The 19,561-nt window shown below is 45.4% G+C and overlaps 2 protein-coding genes across 2 annotated transcripts; one reads left to right on the plus strand and one right to left on the minus strand.

Annotated features, from left to right (window-relative positions):
- Positions 1-939: 939 nt before the first annotated feature.
- On the plus strand, positions 940-4,777 carry LOC102702450 (auxin transporter-like protein 3). Its single transcript, XM_006649663.3, has 6 exons — positions 940-1,119; positions 1,283-1,395; positions 1,541-1,724; positions 1,838-1,935; positions 2,670-3,135; positions 4,001-4,777. The coding sequence occupies exons 1-6, from the start codon at positions 982-984 to the stop codon at positions 4,349-4,351; spliced, it is 1,350 nt and encodes a 449-aa protein (XP_006649726.2). The 5' UTR covers positions 940-981; the 3' UTR covers positions 4,352-4,777.
- An 11,423-nt stretch (positions 4,778-16,200) lies between these two features.
- On the minus strand, positions 16,201-18,506 carry LOC102702733. The gene has a single exon (XM_040522112.1). The coding sequence runs from the start codon at positions 18,304-18,306 to the stop codon at positions 16,387-16,389; it is 1,920 nt and encodes a 639-aa protein (XP_040378046.1). The 5' UTR covers positions 18,307-18,506; the 3' UTR covers positions 16,201-16,386.
- Between the last annotated feature and the right edge of the window lie 1,055 nt (positions 18,507-19,561).

Here is a 19,561-nt window from a genome sequence, read left to right on the forward strand (position 1 = left end):
TCTTATACACATAAACAAAACGTAAATATGGACTTTTTTACTATCCTTAAGAAGTAACTTAAGGCACAAAATACTAAAATTTTGGTACATTAAAATATATTATATCTCAAGTGACTAAGCTTTTATACTTAAAAAATATGCTACCTCGATATACTTTTTAAAGGAGGTTAAGAAAACTAGTAAATATGAGGGTGTTAATGGTTAGCAGAATGTTATTTTCTTCGCTTAAACTGTCATTTACCTGGCAGCCTCGCTTTTCTTCCTATTCTCCGTTCTCTCTCCATCAGTGTTGACAAAAATCAAAAGAGCTCGTGAAAAGAAACAAGGATTAAGAGAAAGCTATTCTTCTTTACGCTCAGCTGTCGCATTTGCCTCGCCACCCTCTCCGTTCGCACCCCTCCCTCTGCATCCTGCGTATATATGACACCGCTCCCTCTCCTCTCGGCCACTATACTGATTAGTAACAGCTAGCTCCTCTCCCACGATACTACGAGCTCAGCAGAGAAGGGCAAGCCGCCTTAGCTAGTACAGGACAACGAGTGTTAACCGTACGTCCGGCTAAGCCGGACCGACGGACGGAGTGATCATGGGCTCGGCGGCTGACGGGAGCCTCGCCAACGAGAAGGCGCCGGAGACCGTTGGCGTCGGCCGCTACGTCGAAATGGAGCAGGACGGCGGCTCCAACACCGCCAAGTCCCGGCTCTCCGGCCTTCTCTGGCACGGCGGCTCGGCCTACGACGCCTGGTTCAGCTGCGCGTCCAACCAGGTGACCACGAACAGCTAACCAGCCATGCATTTCTCTGATCTCGACTCTATGTTCCTGCTTCCATTTCATTGCGAAATGCATGCAGCTAGAGCTAGCTAGGTGCATGCGTGCCGTAACACGTAGCGGGTTGGCTTAATGACTTGTGTTGCCGTGCTTCGATCGATCAGGTGGCCCAGGTGCTCCTGACGCTGCCCTACTCATTCTCGCAACTGGGGATGCTCAGCGGCATACTGTTCCAGCTCTTCTATGGCCTGCTGGGCAGCTGGACGGCATATCTCATCAGCATCCTGTACGTGGAGTACAGAACCAGGAAGGAGAGGGAGAAGGTGGACTTCAGGAACCATGTCATTCAGGTAAACAAAAGCTAAGCAAGATCAGCAGCATGACCTTTCCCTACGCCGTCGTCCCTCCTACACTGCTCAATCCATTTTCCAGCCGTGCGTCTTCTCTGCATGCACGTGTTTTGTAAGTTCAGATTCTGAACTACGATCCCTTGGAACGTTGATGTGCATTCAGTGGTTCGAGGTGCTGGATGGCCTGCTGGGGAGGCACTGGAGAAACGTCGGCCTGGCCTTCAACTGCACCTTTCTACTATTCGGCTCCGTCATCCAGCTCATCGCCTGCGCTAGGTATGCACTAATGCAGATGCAGTCGGTGTATGAGTGTTTGTTTATCAGTCAGTGCTAATCATCCCTTATCGATAAGTGCTCGTTCTGTCAGTCTTGTTAGCGGTATTTTGCTTCTGTTTTATGTACGTACGGTGTATGAATGCAGCAACATCTACTACATCAACGACAAGCTGGACAAGAGGACGTGGACCTACATCTTCGGTGCGTGCTGCGCGACAACGGTGTTCATCCCGTCTTTCCACAACTACCGCATCTGGTCATTCCTCGGCCTCGTCATGACGACCTACACGGCCTGGTACCTCGCCGTCGCCTCCCTCCTCCATGGCCAGGTACGTACAAATTAAGATGTACACACACAAATCACCATCAGTTCGCATGAAGCTAGGCACATGCATTGTGTTGTGATGAAAAAAACGCTTGTGCTGTTGTATGGACACACCAGGTCGATGGCGTGAAGCAATCGGGCCCAACAAAGATGGTCCTCTACTTCACCGGGGCCACAAACATTCTCTACACCTTCGGTGGGCACGCTGTTACTGTGTAAGCCGACAAACGCGCTCTATTCTATGCCACTGTGTCAAAAAGAATACTGCACGAAATGGTCTGAGACTCTGAGTCAGTCACATGCCGCACCGTAGAATGTGTACCGTAGGCTGCAAATTTTCTTCTCTCTGAAACTGCTCAAATTCAACTAGGCAGCACATTTCAGAAAGCAACCGCAACCTCAAATCAAAGCATCTCCCGCAGTGTTGCATCTTGGCAGCGAACCCGTGCAGAGATGCACTGCCCATTTCCAGGGTACACACACTTGCATTCATTCATGGTTTGGACAGTCAAAAGAGCAATAGCTAGCGTCCAAACCCGGTAGAGCATTTGCTGCTTTCACCTCAGGGTGGCTCATGCACCTGCTGCATCGCTGGTTTAGATACGGTGCCCATCCTGCCATCCACACATGACAACGCCAGGAAACATGCACGGACAAGGCACGGATGTCCACGTAACTCTGTACCGTGTACCACGCTACGAGCTCGCAGTACACTAGTACAGTAAAGAAAGGCATAACTGGGAAAGATAAAGGCAATAACGCCACGCCTTCACGCTCAGTGTCCGGTCACCGTCACCTCCTTGGCAGGCTCGCAGTTACTACTTTACATCGATCGCTTACAGCAGCGTGATGAATAGTTTGATCCAAACCGTGCAGTGAAACTGGAGCAGTTTTGTGGTGGTGGTAACATTTTACGTGTGATTTTTTGGCGGTGCGTGCGTGCGTGCAGGGAGATCATGCACGCGATGTGGAGGCCGCAGAAGTTCAAGGCGATCTACCTGATGGCGACGCTGTACGTGCTGACGCTGACGCTGCCGTCGGCGGCGAGCGTGTACTGGGCGTTCGGGGACGAGCTGCTCACGCACTCGAACGCGCTGGCGCTGCTGCCGCGCACGGCGTTCAGGGACGCGGCCGTGGTGCTCATGCTGATCCACCAGTTCATCACCTTCGGCTTCGCCTGCACCCCGCTCTACTTCGTGTGGGAGAAGCTCATCGGACTCCACGACTGCCGCAGCCTCTGCAAGCGCGCCGCCGCGCGGCTCCCCGTCGTCGTGCCCATCTGGTTCCTCGCCATCATCTTCCCCTTCTTCGGGCCCATCAACTCCGCCGTCGGCTCCCTCCTCGTCAGCTTCACCGTCTACATCATCCCCGCCCTGGCGCACATGATCACCTTCCGCTCCGCGCACGCTCGTGAGGTAATTAACCTTGCCATCTTATTAATTACTGCTTCTTTTCTTTTTACCTTTTGGTTTCACTTTATCATGCTACGCCTATGTTCTTTTGGGCATTTCATAGCTTGCTTTCTTTACACTGGCACGCCAAGCTAGCTAGGTCCTGATTACTATCAAGGGAGGCTGAGGCCGGCTTGTTTGGGTCCCAGTCCCACGCTTGTTCGGGATGGACTATGGAAAGATGCTGGTACATAAAGGCAGCTGTTGGTTATGATTATGGTTGAAACATCATTAGGGTGCTAAGTATTGTCTCTGCTTTTGTCGTACTGAATGCAAGACAAAACTGCGGCAGTGTCGATCTGTCGTTTCTAGTACAAAGCTAAGAAATACTCCCTCCGTCTCAAAATAAACCAATTTTTCACTTTTTACCTATAATTTTTGATTCTTCGTCTTATTTAATTTTTTTTCCGATCGATATTTTTGTTTTTATTAGATGATAAATTATGAATAGTATTTTACGTGTGACTAATTTTTTTTTTAATTTTCTGAAAATTTTTTAAATAAGACGGATGATCTTCGACACGAAAACCGGAGAATTAGTTTTTTTTGACAGACTGAGTAGACTGTTGGGGAAAAAAAATCACGAGGCCGACTCTTTTGTACCATCCGTCCTGGTATATTTGGACGAGCATCGAACCACTCTCTTTGCAAAACGACACAAACTTTCAGTAACACTAACACATTCTAGCACCGAGTTGCATGCAAATTTAGAAGTCATCTGATCTGTGCTTATTAGACGTTTTAATACAAGCTACTGGTACTTCTGTGTGCTTTGCTATGCTGGTGTGAGCCTGAATTCAGAATGCCTTGTCTGAATGCTAAACTGCAGAATGCCGTGGAGCCGCCGCCGCAGTTCGTTGGGCGGTGGACTGGCACGTTCATCATCAACACGTTCGTGGTGGCGTGGGTGCTGGTGGTCGGCTTCGGGTTCGGTGGCTGGGCCAGCATGACCAACTTCGTCCACCAGATCGACACGTTCGGGCTCTTCACCAAGTGCTACCAGTGCCCGCCGCCTCCGCTGCCGTCGACGGGCGCCGCTCCGAACGTCACCTGGCCGCCGTTCCCGGCGACGCCGTTCAACGCCACCGCCGCCGGCGCCGGCATCGCTCCGGCCCCTGCTCCTTCTTCGCCGGCGCATTTCTTCGGTCGCCACCACCGGCATCACATCCACGGGCTCTGAGTCGTGAATCCTACCGGTGCATGAGTGCAGCGCTCGAGCTTGGGCTTAGTTCTAGTTGTTCACCAGCGCCGTCACTGGTTAGTGTAGGCTGTAGCTTAGCACAAATCCAGCCTCTTCTCTAGTTTGGTTGTGTTTCAGAGAGGGTGGTGACGAGGCTATCGGTAGCATGTCACGGAGTACCCCGTTTCAAGTCCCTTGGTTCTGTACTGCCTCCTGGCGTGGAGCTCAAAAAACTTGCAGGAAAAAAAAGGGAATGTTGCTACGGCCGCAGATGCAAGAGCCAGCTAATCTAGCTCTCTTTTACTTTCTCTTATTCTCATGCTTGCTCGGTTCTCTTTTGATGCACCATTCAGTGCTGTATCATTGGCAGTACTTTCAGCGCTAATGCATTCAGGAGTCAGGAGCTCTTTGCCCTCATTCCTTGGCTGCCGTGAACTTTACTCCCTCCCAATGAGCTGTAGGAGGAGCTAGCGCTGGAATTGTGTTCACTAGGCTGAAAACGCTGTAGTAGTTGGTAAGTTTTTTATTTATAAAAAATAAACTTGTTTAAACTTATTTTGAAATCTGAATATTTTGATTTGACGGAAGAAACTATCACACAGCTACTTATGGTGTGGTAGTGTTATTTAAGCACGTTAGACATGATGACGTAGTAAAAAGGGTTTAGATTTAAAAATAAGTTTTTATGTTGGTGTAGTTATAAAACTAAAATACAAAAATGTTAAAAAAAATCAGTTGGTGGCAACTGTTGACAACAAGATTATAGAGTTAAGGCCAGTGATGACAGCGTCACTCTGTCCGATATGCACATAATTCCACAAGGTACAATAACAAGAGAGCATGCACGATAATTACATAGTTAGGTCGTTTGTCAATGTAAATGTTTTTCTTTTTCAGAATAGATGACACCTAATGCTCGTGATGTGATTATACTTAGGAACATTGGCTTAGATTAACAAGAAGGCAATGATACCCATAAAAGGATAAGTGGGCAGTATAGAGGAGTGGTGATGCATTTCCTTAAAAAAAAACTCTACATTTAAGGTTAAAAATTTCTTATTTTGACATATACATAAGAAGAAGCAAAAAGATAAGGTCTAGAGTCGTGCTCGGTGGTCGTTGCATGCGGTGCTCTCAACCTTGCAGTTGCCGATTGCATATTTACCGTGGTCAGAGCCACAACGATGCCGGTGCTCGCCACGGGCCCATGACACCAATGTTTGTTGTCTGGCAACCTCTTTTTATTAAAAATATAAGTATATGTAAATTTAATATATTCCATAAATAAATCACGAGGTTGAGTATGTGAAGTCTTGAAACCATCTTATAAGTATAGGAGTTATTCATGTATATGAAAGCATTGGACATGATAGATTGAATGCATTTAATACAACCAAAACATATCAATGTTCTGAATCGAAATCTGAATCAGAGCATTGTGCAGTAGCACACGTTGATGATGTTACACCTAAACCATAGAAGAAAGATGTGTCGTTGTGGTGGATGAATAATAAGCAGTCATACGTAGCGTTATAAAAAAAATCTTATCCATCCTTCACAGTGTAGGAAGTCAAAGGCGACGGTTTCAAAGGCATGCTCTCTGATCCGCCGGTCCACACCGACGAGTGCGACGGAGGAGACGACATACAATGCACAATATAGAGGAGGTGGCAAAATCCTACTTGTTGGTTGTGTGCGCGAACCCCACCGGCTAGACGACACAAGTGGACGCGCACGTGGTTATTTATTTCTCTAGCACACAATTGCTTAAATGGCCAGTAGAGCAGCATCCCTTTCAGAAACATCTCATCTCCTAGAATAAATAAGATATGACAACTTTCAAAAAAAAAAGAGATATCACTAAAGTTTACTGATATACCTACTATGAGCTAGGTTTTTTGAGATTGTCTTATCAACCATTTCACCTGTAGATTAAACTCCATAGTCAAATTCAAGCTAGTGATGTCGTCTAGCCGTAGCGCCATGGCCATGCGTCGGCGTCTTGGCCCGTTGGGCTCGGCGGATCGTAGTGTCCGCAAAGCTGCTCCGCTGCTAAGGTCGTGCTCATGTAGTGTCGCGTACTTGCGTAGCCGCTACCGCCGCATGTTGAAGGGGTGAAACCTTGAACCCGGCGAGTGTCGAGAACTCAAGTAGGCAAGGGCGGCAAGGCTGCAAGGGTAAACAGACGCGACACCTTGACGCTAAAAAAAAAGAGAGACGCGACACCTACGCCGTTGGCCGCTTATGTTGGGAACTTGGGATGTGGGAGTGGGCTGGCTAGTGCCTCTGCTTTGGTTTGTGGACTGTAAAAGGCACCTATCCAACCTTCCGGTCCACTGGAGCAAACTATTCCATACTAACAAGATTTTTGATTTTCTTTAGGTATGGCAGTGTAGATTTTTTATTTATATATTTATTTTTAGAAAACTACAAAACATATATTCTTTTTCAACATTTGCAAAAATATGCCCCTTAACGTTCCCTGAGAGGGTGTTTTTTAATCCCTTGGCGCTCCCTAAATGCAGAATTTTCTGTTTGGTATATAATTATTTTATATTTTTTCAACATGTCATATGAAGTCGGATTGAGTTGAACTTTATATGAAATTGTAGAGCTCAAAGAGATATACAACTTTCTACTGCATTTGTTCTACCTTGTAGCCCTTTCAAAAAAAACTTTAATCATATATACACCCTAAAAAAACTTCAATTAAAAATAGACCTTTTGCCTTGGAGCCATGGTCATTGGTGTTATGTTCCAATGTCTCGACGTGAAAGATAATGGCGTTGATAACCTTAACCCCCGAGATGGCTAAGTCATTGACATGGAGAAGGACGGTGCCAATGACATTGGCGTTGAGAACATATTTAAAAAAGTGAATGGAAAGGATCTATATATAAGAAAAAATATTTACAAATAGGACTACTCCTTTTTCCAGATAGGTCCTCAGCACCAATGTTTTTGGCACCGTCCTTCTCTATTTCTTGACTGCTAGGGGCAAGGTTCTCGGCACCAAAACGTTGTACCTCGGCGCCAAAGTCATTGGCGCTAAAAAAATGTTCATTCTTGACTGAAATTTTTTAGGAGTCCATTTATAAAATAAGATTTTAAAAGGACCAAAGTGTAAAAAATACTGTAACTTTGTAGTTGACAAAGTTTTCAATTACAATCATTTAGAGGTATAAATATTCATTACAAATTCTCAAATATATTATTATAAAATCATATATCTATGTTACAATTGACATCCGTTAGAGATAAACTTTATACTAAAGTTGCAGATCTCAACAATATCTATAACGTTTTGGTTGATAGTTTTTCATTTGAAACTATTTATAGTGTCAAGTTATATTAATAGTATCGTAGTAGTGGAAAACACCATTCCGAAAACTATTTTTTGCAACTAGACCCTTCTAGTTAGTTTCATTGTTATAAATAATAGTATTGCTTATTTATATACTAAATAGTTTTACATAAAAAAAGTAATGAACTACAAAGTGCATATCTTGTTGAGATCTACAACTTTGATATAGACCTCATCTCCATCGGAGATTGTTTGAAATGTAGATACGAGATTTTATAAAACACATTTGAAATTTTGTAACAAATATTTGATCCTCCAAATGATTTTAAATGAAAATATTGTCAACTAAAAAGCTGTAGATCTCTTCGAGTTATACAATTTTGATATATAGCTCGACTCAATCCGACTTCATGTAACATGTTGAAAAATTATAAAAGCAATATGTATCAAACTATATTGAAAATTTTGCACTTAGTCCCTTTCCCCTGTCTAGGCCGGCGTTAAGGGGTCCAAATGCAATTATTTACATACACCGATGAATGTATGGTCGCCACGTCATATTTAACTTGCAGTTGGCCTATTTTAAAAGGAGGACGTTAGGGGTATATTTCTGTAAATATTGAAAATAAAAATATATTTTTTGTATTTTTAAAAATGAATGTATAAATAAAAAAATTCTACCAATGGATACTTTGAACCTCCTAGGAGATATACTAGATAAGATCATCTTCAAAAGAATAATCAAATGACTCTCTATATCTAAGTCTAGAAATTATATTTAAAATGACCTACAAGTGAATGGCTAAATTTGCCCCCTCCCCCACCCCCCCCCCCCCCCCTCAATGGACAAATCTGGCAAATCCCTTTTCCATTGAGTCAGGGATGGAGGCATGAAGCCACACTTTTTGGATAAATATAAAAAGTGTATATGGAGAGTTTGTTGGAGATGTTGGAGTCTTCAAAATTTAGATAGTGCTAACTAGCTGTTAGGATTTAGAGAGTGATGATAGAGACTTTGTTGGAGTACACATCAATTTGGAGATAAAATATTATCACATGAATAGTTGAATTGAGATTTGGATAGATAAATTTTAGGCATGATCTTGGAGATGCTCTAACATCATCATCCATGCCAACACCCTCCGTTTCACACTTTTTGCTTGATGAGAAGGAAGATGTCCATACACACAGTGTGAATTTTGCATATAAGCTCCTGTTAGAATCACACTAGTGTATTAGGAGCTACACTTTGGATAATAATTTACCATTTTGTGCTAGGGTTTAGGGTTCATGTGCGTGCTGCGAATAAGATAGATAAGTAGTCATATGATTTGACCAACACTGAAGAGGTCTAGCTTCTTGATTGAGAATTTAGAGAAAAACAAATAAACTCAGTATATTCACCAATATATAGGAATAAATTAGGAGTGTGTTGGTACATGCCCCTCCTTCCCATCCTATTCGCTCAAAGCGAGCCTCCGTGGCATGTTCGACCAAGATGCCTTCGGTATTCGACTATTATGACTTCACGACATGTTCGATCAAGATGTCTCAGTATTCGATCGGGACATAACACCCCCCAGCGGTTTGGTACAAGACGAAGTGTGAAGAAAACTTGCCCGTCACGATTCCAAAGAATATTCTTGTCAAGATGCTTGGGGACCAGCACTTAAGTGCACTCAAGTACTGAAGACAACTAGCATTGTGGTCCCCGAGAAGCTAGAGATTTTAACCTAGTACCCTTAGACTCTATTAGTAACTATCCACGGGTATTTAGTTAATTGTATAAGGGGTTCTCCAGGGCTATAAAATCACGTACCCATATCCTGTAAAACTCAAGGGTTAATGAAAAATACAAAGCCGAAGCATTTTAAACATCGTTTACTTGAGATTCTTGTATATGTACAACTGGTCTTTCGTAGTGGCATATACGTTTTTGTGTTCGTGACGCAAGGTCACAACGGAGTGATTATTATTTTTCCTAATATACTATAGGTGGTTTCTTAATGTACTTATTTATCTGAAAAAGATATGTAACTCTTCGTTACATCTTTATGTGTGAAACTAATATATTAGTCTTGTTATTATTTGGAACGAACATCAATAAGATAGATCAACTATGACCAATAATTACCCATGTCCTATAATCTCCTCTATTTATTGTTGCTCGACGGTGATGACAACGTAAAAAGTGAGAATGGAGACAATAACTATGAAGACGTTCAGAAGGCCGTGAGTAGAATGAATGGCTTCAGCAAGGTACAAGTTAATAAATTAACGTAGCATTTAGAAGGTCGTGATGCCCAATAAGTCGATGACTGTAGAGAATTGAGAGAAACAAGACTTAGCGAGGAGGAAGCTGATTTCTGGTGTATACAAGAAGCAAAATTGATTTTTCGCACCTGCAATACATGTTCTGTGAGTTTGACTTCTACCATTACACAGAGAAATAATCTCTCGTCATTAACAAAAATATAAATATAATATTAAAAGTAGCATTTAAAGTGTGGTTACTTAGAAGAAAAACAATTGATGAATTCCCCAATTACGCCAGTCTAGATTTCAGAAGTCCACATGTGCCAATCACCATCCTCTTCTTTAGTTGTCGCTACGGGGCCTCTACATCAAGTAGTCTTCGTGGAGGCCGTCACCGAGTAAAGCCCAGCTAAGTGAGCGAACATGCCACCAATCAATGCCAGCGAGTGATGATTGGGGTTTGCCTTGCGAGCGATAGCTTTTCCATACAGAAAAATCGAGTAGCGCAAAATGGAAAGTTAACTTACTCATCCTTGGATGAACAAGTATCAACAGGGGAGGTAAAGGGCACGGCTTATGAGTCCTTTCACATCCCAACTTAGTTCAAATATACTTTTAGCTCAAATAAAATATCTATCCATGTTTTTTAAACCTAGAGTTTAAATTTTGTAAGCTAAAAGTTTGGATCCATTACCAATTCTAGGTATTGGGACTATAGATGATAACTCTTTGTCGTAGATATTGTGTTGTCCTGTTTGTCCTTTCATTCAGCTTTGATCCATGGAATTCTTGTTGCATGCATATTTCTTGTCATCTCATTGCCTGGTAGTTGGGACAAACCTAGTGTGTGATTATTTCATTTAAAAAAAATCAAAACAACGTTTTACAAATACAAATAATTTATGAATAAATTTTTTATATACTTATTCTTAGAAATCTAGAAGCAAATGATGAAAAATACTATAATGAAAAACCCTAAAGTCAAATCCGAATTTAATGTTGGAAATTTCAATTTTAGCTTATAAGTATAAGCAGTGGACAAAAGATGAAGTGCTGGAAAAATAAACTTGTGCATACACATGTTGATTTCATTCATGGACTGGTATCTAATACTCATCCAAAAGGTATGGTTTTCCAGCCCTCCTATGCTTCTACTTATACTTATAAGCTAAAATTTTAATTTTCAACCTTAAATGTAGTTGAGTTTAGGTTTTTTTCGCCAAAGTTTTTTTTTCCAGTCTTGGCTTTTAGATCGCTAAGAATACGTATATAAAACTTTTATTCACAAATTATGTTTCATATAAATATGTCATTTGACTTTTTCATGAAAAAAACAAATAATCACCCTTTATGTCGACGAAAGTTGAGATCTCAGATGGATCAGTATGATTTGTTTTTCATATACGTCGGATTGTTCATATGTTTGCAGGGCCTTGAAGATAAAATAATTATAGACAATTCCTTTATCACAAAATCAACCGTACGTTTGTGAGACATTCAATATCCTTCGGGCTCGATGATTGACGAGCTGAAAAACTCGGCTTTGACTATTAGTAAGTCGTACTAATATAAAAGCAACTGATACCGATAGAGATATCCCTACAAGATCTCCGTGCACTATAAAAATGTTCATTTGGTCCAGCAAATTGTTCTATGACAAGAGTATCGGTTGTTTTAGTTGACGAGGACATCTACACCGATGATAAAACTTCGTGAAGTTCACAAACTGAACTAGTGTTGTAAGAACTAATCACAAATCAAACCTACCCATACTCCCCATCTTAATTATCAGATGAATGTATTTTTGGGATTGCATAAGGCATGATTTATTGGTTGGAATATTACTAAGTCTTTATGATATATTGGTTGGAATATTACTAAGTCTTTATGATAATGTTACTGTGCTTAGTAACGAATGACAAGATGAAGAAAGTTTGTCTCTGTCTAGACCTACCTGCATAGCGTCAGATTCAAACGAGCATACTCATTGATAAAAAAAACATTTGGGTGTATAAGTACTTTATGTAAAGGTCTCAAAGTTTACTTTCAAAAGGACATCTCGATATTTCTCTCCATTAGTCATAATTGTCAGAACGGTACTAGGATGTCAAGACCCACCGGTGCCGCGACACTAGTTTTGGGTCGTAGGCCCATGTATCAAGTTGAGTCCACTTGAGATGCGTTTTAAGGTTAGAGGATGACCCCAGATCGTCCTCCTACTTATATATTTCTCTTAGCCAACATAGAACAACTTCGGCTTTGTTTAGATTTAGCTTCACTAATTTTTCATGTAATCCAGTGATCGTTCGATCGCCGGTTTGTTCGTTTCAAAACCCCACCTTGTGATGTTTTTTCCAATTTAATCCTAGAGCTTTATTTCATAATTTGTGTTGGTTGTTTATCCTGTTTTTACCTCTTCTCGATTGCTTGCAGGAATAAATACTCTATTGGTTGGGATGACCGTGCACCCGTCAAGTTCATGACTGTCTCTGGAGTTGTTGTAATGATTGCTAAGGCATAACATCCCTAGACATGACATTCCTAGACATTTATAGTAGGATTGTCAATGTTGCTTCATTTAATTGACTTATTATCTCATCAAAAGATCGACATACCCCAATGCACATCATTAGTACATACATAACAGTCCCTCGGCCTAGCTCCCCACGCGCCGGTTTTTGATAGCGACGCCTGGGCCGCTCACCCCCTTGCGACACGGGCAATAGAACGCCGCTGGGCTAGGTCCCCCTCCTCCCTCTAGCCTCGTCGCCGCTCGAGCGGCCGACGACAAAGCCAGCCGGGCGTGAGGACGGCGGCGGCGGGGCCACCTCTCCCCTCCGCTCGTGCTCTCCGACGGGGTACGCCAGGGCCGAGCGGAGGCCAGTCCGCGCCGCCGGTGGCATGGGCGCGGCGGAGGCGGCTAGGGCGAGCCGGCGTGGTGGCTCAGGCGACCATGACTGACCGACGCCAAGCGCAGATCTGTGACCCGACCAGGCGCGGTAGCACGAGCGCTGGCGGCACGGGCGAGGCGGAGGTGGCCAGGGAGAGGCGGCAGTGGATGCGGGCGTTGTGGCACGGGCGGTTGCGGCCAGATCCGGCGCCATGCGCCTAGATCGGTGACCCGGCCGGTAGTGAGACCGCGGAGGAGAACCCGTGCTACTTGGCGGTAGGCGCACAGGCATCGTGTGTAGGGGGCCAACGGCTAGGATGGCTGGATCCATGGCCGGTGCGTCCAGATCTAAGTGTACTACGGCCGGTTGGCAAGGTGGTGATGGTGGTGCTTCATGGCCGGAAAGGTGACTGTGCTTCACGGCCAGCAATGCGGTGGCGGTCTGTCTTCCTTTGCTGCTTGTCAGGCTCGCTCCCTCCCTTGGATTTCCTTCCCTTCTTTGGTCGGACCTCGCTCTGGTCGTGAGGAACTCAAAGGGCGGGTTGGTTGCTCGTCTAGCGCTAGGTGTGGGCGACGGGTTGTTGGCGCTTCGAGGGTTGCTGGAGGTTCGGCTGAGGTTGGATTGCTTGTGAGATGACTTAGATTGTTTCTTGGGTGTCAATGCGAAATATGATGTTGTGGGTGACGTAGAGACGATGGCGAAAGCCTTGTCATGCCTTAAGGCCGACTTGACAACGGCGACGCCTGTGGGCGCTGTTTCCCTCCTTGGAGGCGTTGTCTTGGTGTTTCTCTTCCATGCCCATAATTCCTTAGGTGAAAACCTAGTTCCGACTTCGGACGAGCGGCGGCGACGCTCTATGTCATATCCTTCTTGGGGGCGTCGTTTAGGGGAAGCTACTTGTGCACCGATGACTAGTGACGGTCTTTTTCAGATCTATAGCTTTCTTGCCTTGTTGTTTGGCGAGGCCTTGTCCTCTTGGGCCTGTTTCGTTCTTATGATGGGCAGCTTGCTTCTTGGTGTTTTTGCTCTTTGAAGTCGGAGCCGCTTGCTGATGGGGTGCGACGACGCTGGGCAACGATGACATGTTGCAATCTCTTCCAAGGGGGTTTGGCGCTGGCCATGCGAAGGAAGTGGCTCGTTGGTGTCTTGGCTGAGGTCTGTTGTAGGTTGTCGAAGTTACTTCTCACTTTATCGGCATGCTGGTAACAATATCGTCGCGGTTGTGAAGTCGGCGCTGCTGGGTCGTTTGGGCGGCTAGCTTGGCAACGATAACACATCTTTTACGATGTTGGAGTTATTTATGTTGTCTTGTGTTTAGCTTGGCTTCGGCATCCTACGTTGGGCTCCGCTATCATGGCTTATCGTGTAGTTAGATCTCGTGTGGAGGTTTTAGCCGATTTTCCTTAATTAACCGTGCTGGTAAGGTTTTCAGGCTCGGTTTTCCTATAGACTAGCTCAATTCTCTTCTTCTTAATGTAAAAGCGGAACTTTTCCGTCTCGGTTTCAAAAAATTAGTAGATGCTAGACTCTTGCATATATGGAAAAAAAATCTAGTGGTGATTAAGAAAAGTTCCTAGAAATAATTGGTAAATAAAACTTTTATATACATATTCTTATCAATTAAACTATGATGAAAAAAAATCCTAAAATCAACTATAAATTTAATGTTGAGAAAGTCAAATATTGGTTTATAAGGCAAAATCAAAGAAGGCGAGGGTACTGCATTTTGCTTGCAAATGGTGTACCTGTCTTGGTCAACCTCTACTCAATGATGTGTATCCTCTTGTCCCGGAAACAACTCTTTCCAAGCTACTAGTAAATTAAAAATCGCTGCCTAGATCATGATGTTGCTACAGTGGGCGCTCCAAGGTATTTTAACTAGTCGAAGTTTCACGGCAAATTGACAAGTTCCCTACTGAGTACTGACACGCTTCTAAAAAATTGCCACAGCATGCAGACCTTTTCTAAGCTGTAATGGAAATGTTAATAGTACCCCGTTAGAAATTTCCCGCTACTAAACAAGATCTCGTTTGACTTGGAGGCTCGCAGTATAAACATGGTGATGTTTAGCGGGTGTTTAGTGGGTGAAATAAAAAATTTTACATGTTATATCAGACGTTTGACCGGACGTTGGAAGAGGTTTTCGGACATAAATAAAAAAACGAATTTCACGGCTGGCATGGAAACCGTGAGACGAATCTTTTGAGCCTAATTAGTTCGCCATTAGCATACGTGGGTTACTGTAGCACTTATGGCTAATCACGTACTAATTAGGCTCAAAAGATTCGTCTCACGATTTCTCATATAACTATGCAATTAGTTTTTCGTTTTATTTATATTTAATACTCTATTTAGATGTTCAAAGTTTCGATGTGATGTTTTTGGATGAAAATTTTTGGCAACTAAACAGCCCTTAGCTGCTTGATAAGATTTCTCAGAAAGTTGCGTCAGCGGCTAGTTCATTGTCTAGATATGTACCGGTATATCAAATGTCAACCAAACAAACTATATTTACAATAGATGAAGAACTAACTGGGATGCTGACTGCTGAAAGGATATACTAGATCTTAGCTGACATCAGTTCTCTTAGATTTTTCGTGTAAGCTGATAGATGAGTTACTGAAAATCCCAATGAGGAACCAAAACAAGTGTGTGAAACATTTAGGAATCACATCCGTTTGCAAAACAAGCTTATATTGAAAAAGTATAAGCTGTACTTTTTTTAAAAAAAATACATAGTTGGTCCTATACTCTTAAAATATACGTATAAGTATCAGAAGTGGTTTAGGTGTGTTCTTCGGTTCCTAAATTGTCATGGGCTGTCACATGGATGTTGACGTAATGACGTGGCTGCTACCTCGATTTTTTTTTCTACCCAACGTTTTCTTTTTCTCTTCCATCACACGCTGGAAAAGAGCTTGGCGATGGCGGCCGTAAATGAAAGAAAAGAGAGAAGGGAAAGAAAAAAAAGTAATACAAAAGGAAAAAAAGAGAAAATTTTCCGAGGTGGCACATCAAGTTAGCCTCATGTGAGATTCTAGAGGAGTCACGATAGTCGGAGACGGGATCACAGTTTATACTCACATTTTAAGAGTACAGATATCTAAATGACATCAGAGGTTTAATCTAGGGACGATCATACGCTTTACTCTTTTTTTTTTCCGATGAGTATAAACTGTCTTTTTAGGTGAAGCATATACGGAAATGGCTCAAGGTGCAGCTGAAGTCAAGTCAACCAGCCATTCTTTTATGGCTTAAACACCCAACCATCCCTACCGAACAACTTGACCGTGCTATCGCATATGAACACGTCATTTGTTTCTTCATTTCCAATTTTGCACATACAAAAATGTTATATACATGATAAACACCTCAATTCTAGTCAATACATTCAATAATTTCTTTGAGACAAAGCAACAACTCTGAAGGTGTGATATGTACACTCTAACAACAACATAACAAGAATTTGGAAAAAAAAACTAATGAAAATTCGACATGAATCTAATCCGATTTTGTGATGAAGCAATGGCTAGCTCATCTTCTTCAACTCCGGTGATCGCTGCCAATGCCCTCGTCAGTTTCGATCACCGCGATGCTCTGGACTGGAAAAGCTCGAGCCGACCCTTGGCGTCGGGGAGCAGCGAATCGACGCGCAGGTCCTGCACCATATGCGCCTGCTTGGACGCCCAGAGGAGCACGGCGAGCACACCGGCCTGCGCGAGCTCCTCGCTCTCCGGGACGTGCAGCGCAATGTAGCACAGCAGTATGAGCGCCTCGATCTGCACCTGGTCGCCGAGGTACACGAGCTGGACGAGGTGCCGTGCGCCGCCGCCGTCGACGATGGCCTTGCAGTGGCTCACGTGGAGGTGGTTCTCGGTGCACGCGAACTTGGTGAGCGCGACCACGGCCTCCTTGGTGACCGGGAGATCGCGTTCGTCGAGCAGCTCCACCAGCGGGCGGATCACGCGGGTCTCGCTCGCCGTGAATGTGCGCGACAGGCAGCCGAGGGAGGTGATGCATGGGCGCAGCAGGCCGTCGTCGTCAGCCTTGCTCACGATGCGGAGGAGCTGCTCCACGACGGCCTTGGCTGCGGGGGAGCTGGGCTTGAATGCAGACTGCCGCAGCGCGAGGTTGTGTTCCGCGACGCGGGTGATCTCCATGATCGCCATTGCAGAGTAGAACTGCAGGTCCGTGCCGGCGCCGCCGTCGCCTTGCTCGAGGAGCTTGGCGAAGCAAAGAAGCGCGCGAGACTCGGTGATGCTCTTGCAGACTCCGACATGGCCGCGGGCAAGCTTCCACAGAGCCTTCGCAGCCATGGCCTTCATGTGAGCCTTGGCGGCCGGGTCCTCGGCCTCGCGCGATCCACGGCCGCTCGAGCCGTTCGCTGTCAGCTGGGACCGAACCGTGCCTCCGTTCGTCGTGGTCTTTGCCGCCATCGCAGATTGCACCACTGATTGCATCTGGTTCTTGCCTGATTGCTGCTGGCTACCCGGAGCATTCGACGAGCTCGGCGGCTCACTGGCAGGGGAAGCAGAGCCACCTTGGTGCACGCTGAGCGTCTTGGCAAGCACAACGGAGTGAAGGGATGTCATATTCCCGTTCCTAGAGCCGCTCGCCGTAACATAGTATCTGCTGTGTTCTTGGATAGTTCCGGCGGCGAGGTGGCCGACGAGGTGCCGCACGGCGTTGGTCTGCGCGAGCAAGTCCTGGCATTTCGGGTTGTGGTGCGCGAGCGCCGCGACGGCCTCCGCGACGGCGGCCTGTACGCGCACCGGTGGCTGTTTCAACGCGGCTGCAAAGACGGAGCAGACGCCGGTATGAAGAAGCTTATCCACGCTCTCCTCGTCGCGGGCGAGAAGCCCCAGCGCCGTGGCGGCGGCCTCCTGGCCGTCGTCGGTGCCGTCCTTGAGAAGCTTGACGAGGGGAGCGACGCCGTCCTCCTCGATGATGAGCTTGGCGAAGTGGGGGTTGTCGCGGGCGAGCGAGGCGAGGTTGGTGGCCGCATCCGCCCGCGCGGCGAGGTTACCAGTGTGGAGCTTCGCGATGTGATCCCAGATGAGGAAGAGTATGGGCTCGTTCTGCGCGATGTTGGGGAGGCCATGGAGGCCGCCGTCGTCGTCGTCTTCCGCGTCGGCGTGCGGGGACGAGATGCGGAGCAGCCAGGCGACGTCCTCGAGCGCGGTGTCGAGCAGCGCGAGGGTGCGGGGGAAGCCGGACACCGGGTTGAGCGTGAAGAAGCGGCGGAGGCGGGAGTGGCTCTGGAAGCACCTGGCCGCCATCCCCACGGCCTTGTTGAGCGTCCGCACGGTGTCGGCCATGATCCGCGCGGCGGGGCGCTCGTACAGCTCCGCCCGCGCCGCCTGCCGCAGCAGCGCCGCCAGCTTCTCGGCGCGCGACCGCAGGTCCATGCACTCCGCCCGGAAGCACTGCCACCCCGCCTGCTTCGCCACCTGGTCTGCGAGCTGGATCGGCTTCGCCAGCATCGCCTTCACCCCCTCCCCCATCCTTCCCTGGCTCCCTCCTCGCCGAGGAACTCAAAACAAAACTAACTCTCTCTCTCTCGCCACCAAAGAAGCCGCCGATCGGAATGAGGCGTGATGGATGGCCGTGGCGGGTGAGGATTGGTGGCGCCAGGCGCGTGGGTTTCCAAGCAGCTGTCTTTGTTTTCTTCGGGAGCAGCGGCGGTGGACGGCTGGAGAGAAGACAAGGGTTTACCACGTTGGGGGCGGAGACGACACGACTACACGAGACGATCGAGCCGCGCCGCGAGGCGGAGGGCGCGGGCGGGCTGTGGTTTTTACTAGCCGGTCAGTCCCGCGTCAGTAGGTGGACCGGACGCAGTGGGCCCCGCCGCCTGGCTGGCGAAGTTTGCCCGCTGCCGCTGGGCCTGCACGGCGGCCCGTCCAGGATCGGGAGAGGTGGACCCGGGGGATGGGCGCTCGTTTACCGGGTCAATACAATGGGCACCGGGTGGGTCGTTGAATCGTTCGTTCCGCCCCGCCCGTTTCGCTGCTCTCCTTCATGCTCGCTCGTCCAAAAACTATTCGTAGGGATAGAGCAAGTAAAATATAATAAAATGAAAGTTAATATCAGTTTATACAATTACAGGAATACTAAGAATAAATAAAAATAAATAGTGTACCTCTTATATAACAACTAGTTTTATCGAAGACACGTATTAAATACATAACTAATATAAAGAGATATTAGAAAAAACATTAGAGATAATCTTATATCTAATCTATGACACATATTAGCTCTAATATAAACTTATAGTTAGTAGTTAGCTCTACTAATAAACTTGCTCTCATTCCACTTCACATACACCAATACTATAATATCTTTCACTTTTTTTCAAACCTCAACATATTTGATCACAATATGCATTCCTACTTTACCAAACTTTAATACATAATTGTTTTAAAATAAAGTGTTTGTGGGCATACGGGGGGAGCTAAATGTGAAGTCATTTGTATACGGAGTTAATACCGTTCAACGTACACGACAATATTTGTTTCTGTCCAAACCACACTGTAATTTTCATGATTGTGTAAGGCTGTATTAGTTGTTAATCAAGGTGGGATGGATATGACCATTCATATTTTTTATGGCTACATGATATGTTTGGTTTCGATGGATTAGATGATCATTTTTTAGTGGGACGAATGAGATGAAAATAAGATGAACGAACTCATCTAGACAAATTATCCGATAAACTCACTCAACATCTTTGTAAAATATTTAAAATATTTTTGAACA

This window comes from Oryza brachyantha, chromosome 3 (genome assembly GCF_000231095.2).
Source record: "Oryza brachyantha chromosome 3, ObraRS2, whole genome shotgun sequence".
In the NCBI taxonomy this organism is placed as follows: domain Eukaryota; kingdom Viridiplantae; phylum Streptophyta; class Magnoliopsida; order Poales; family Poaceae; genus Oryza; species Oryza brachyantha.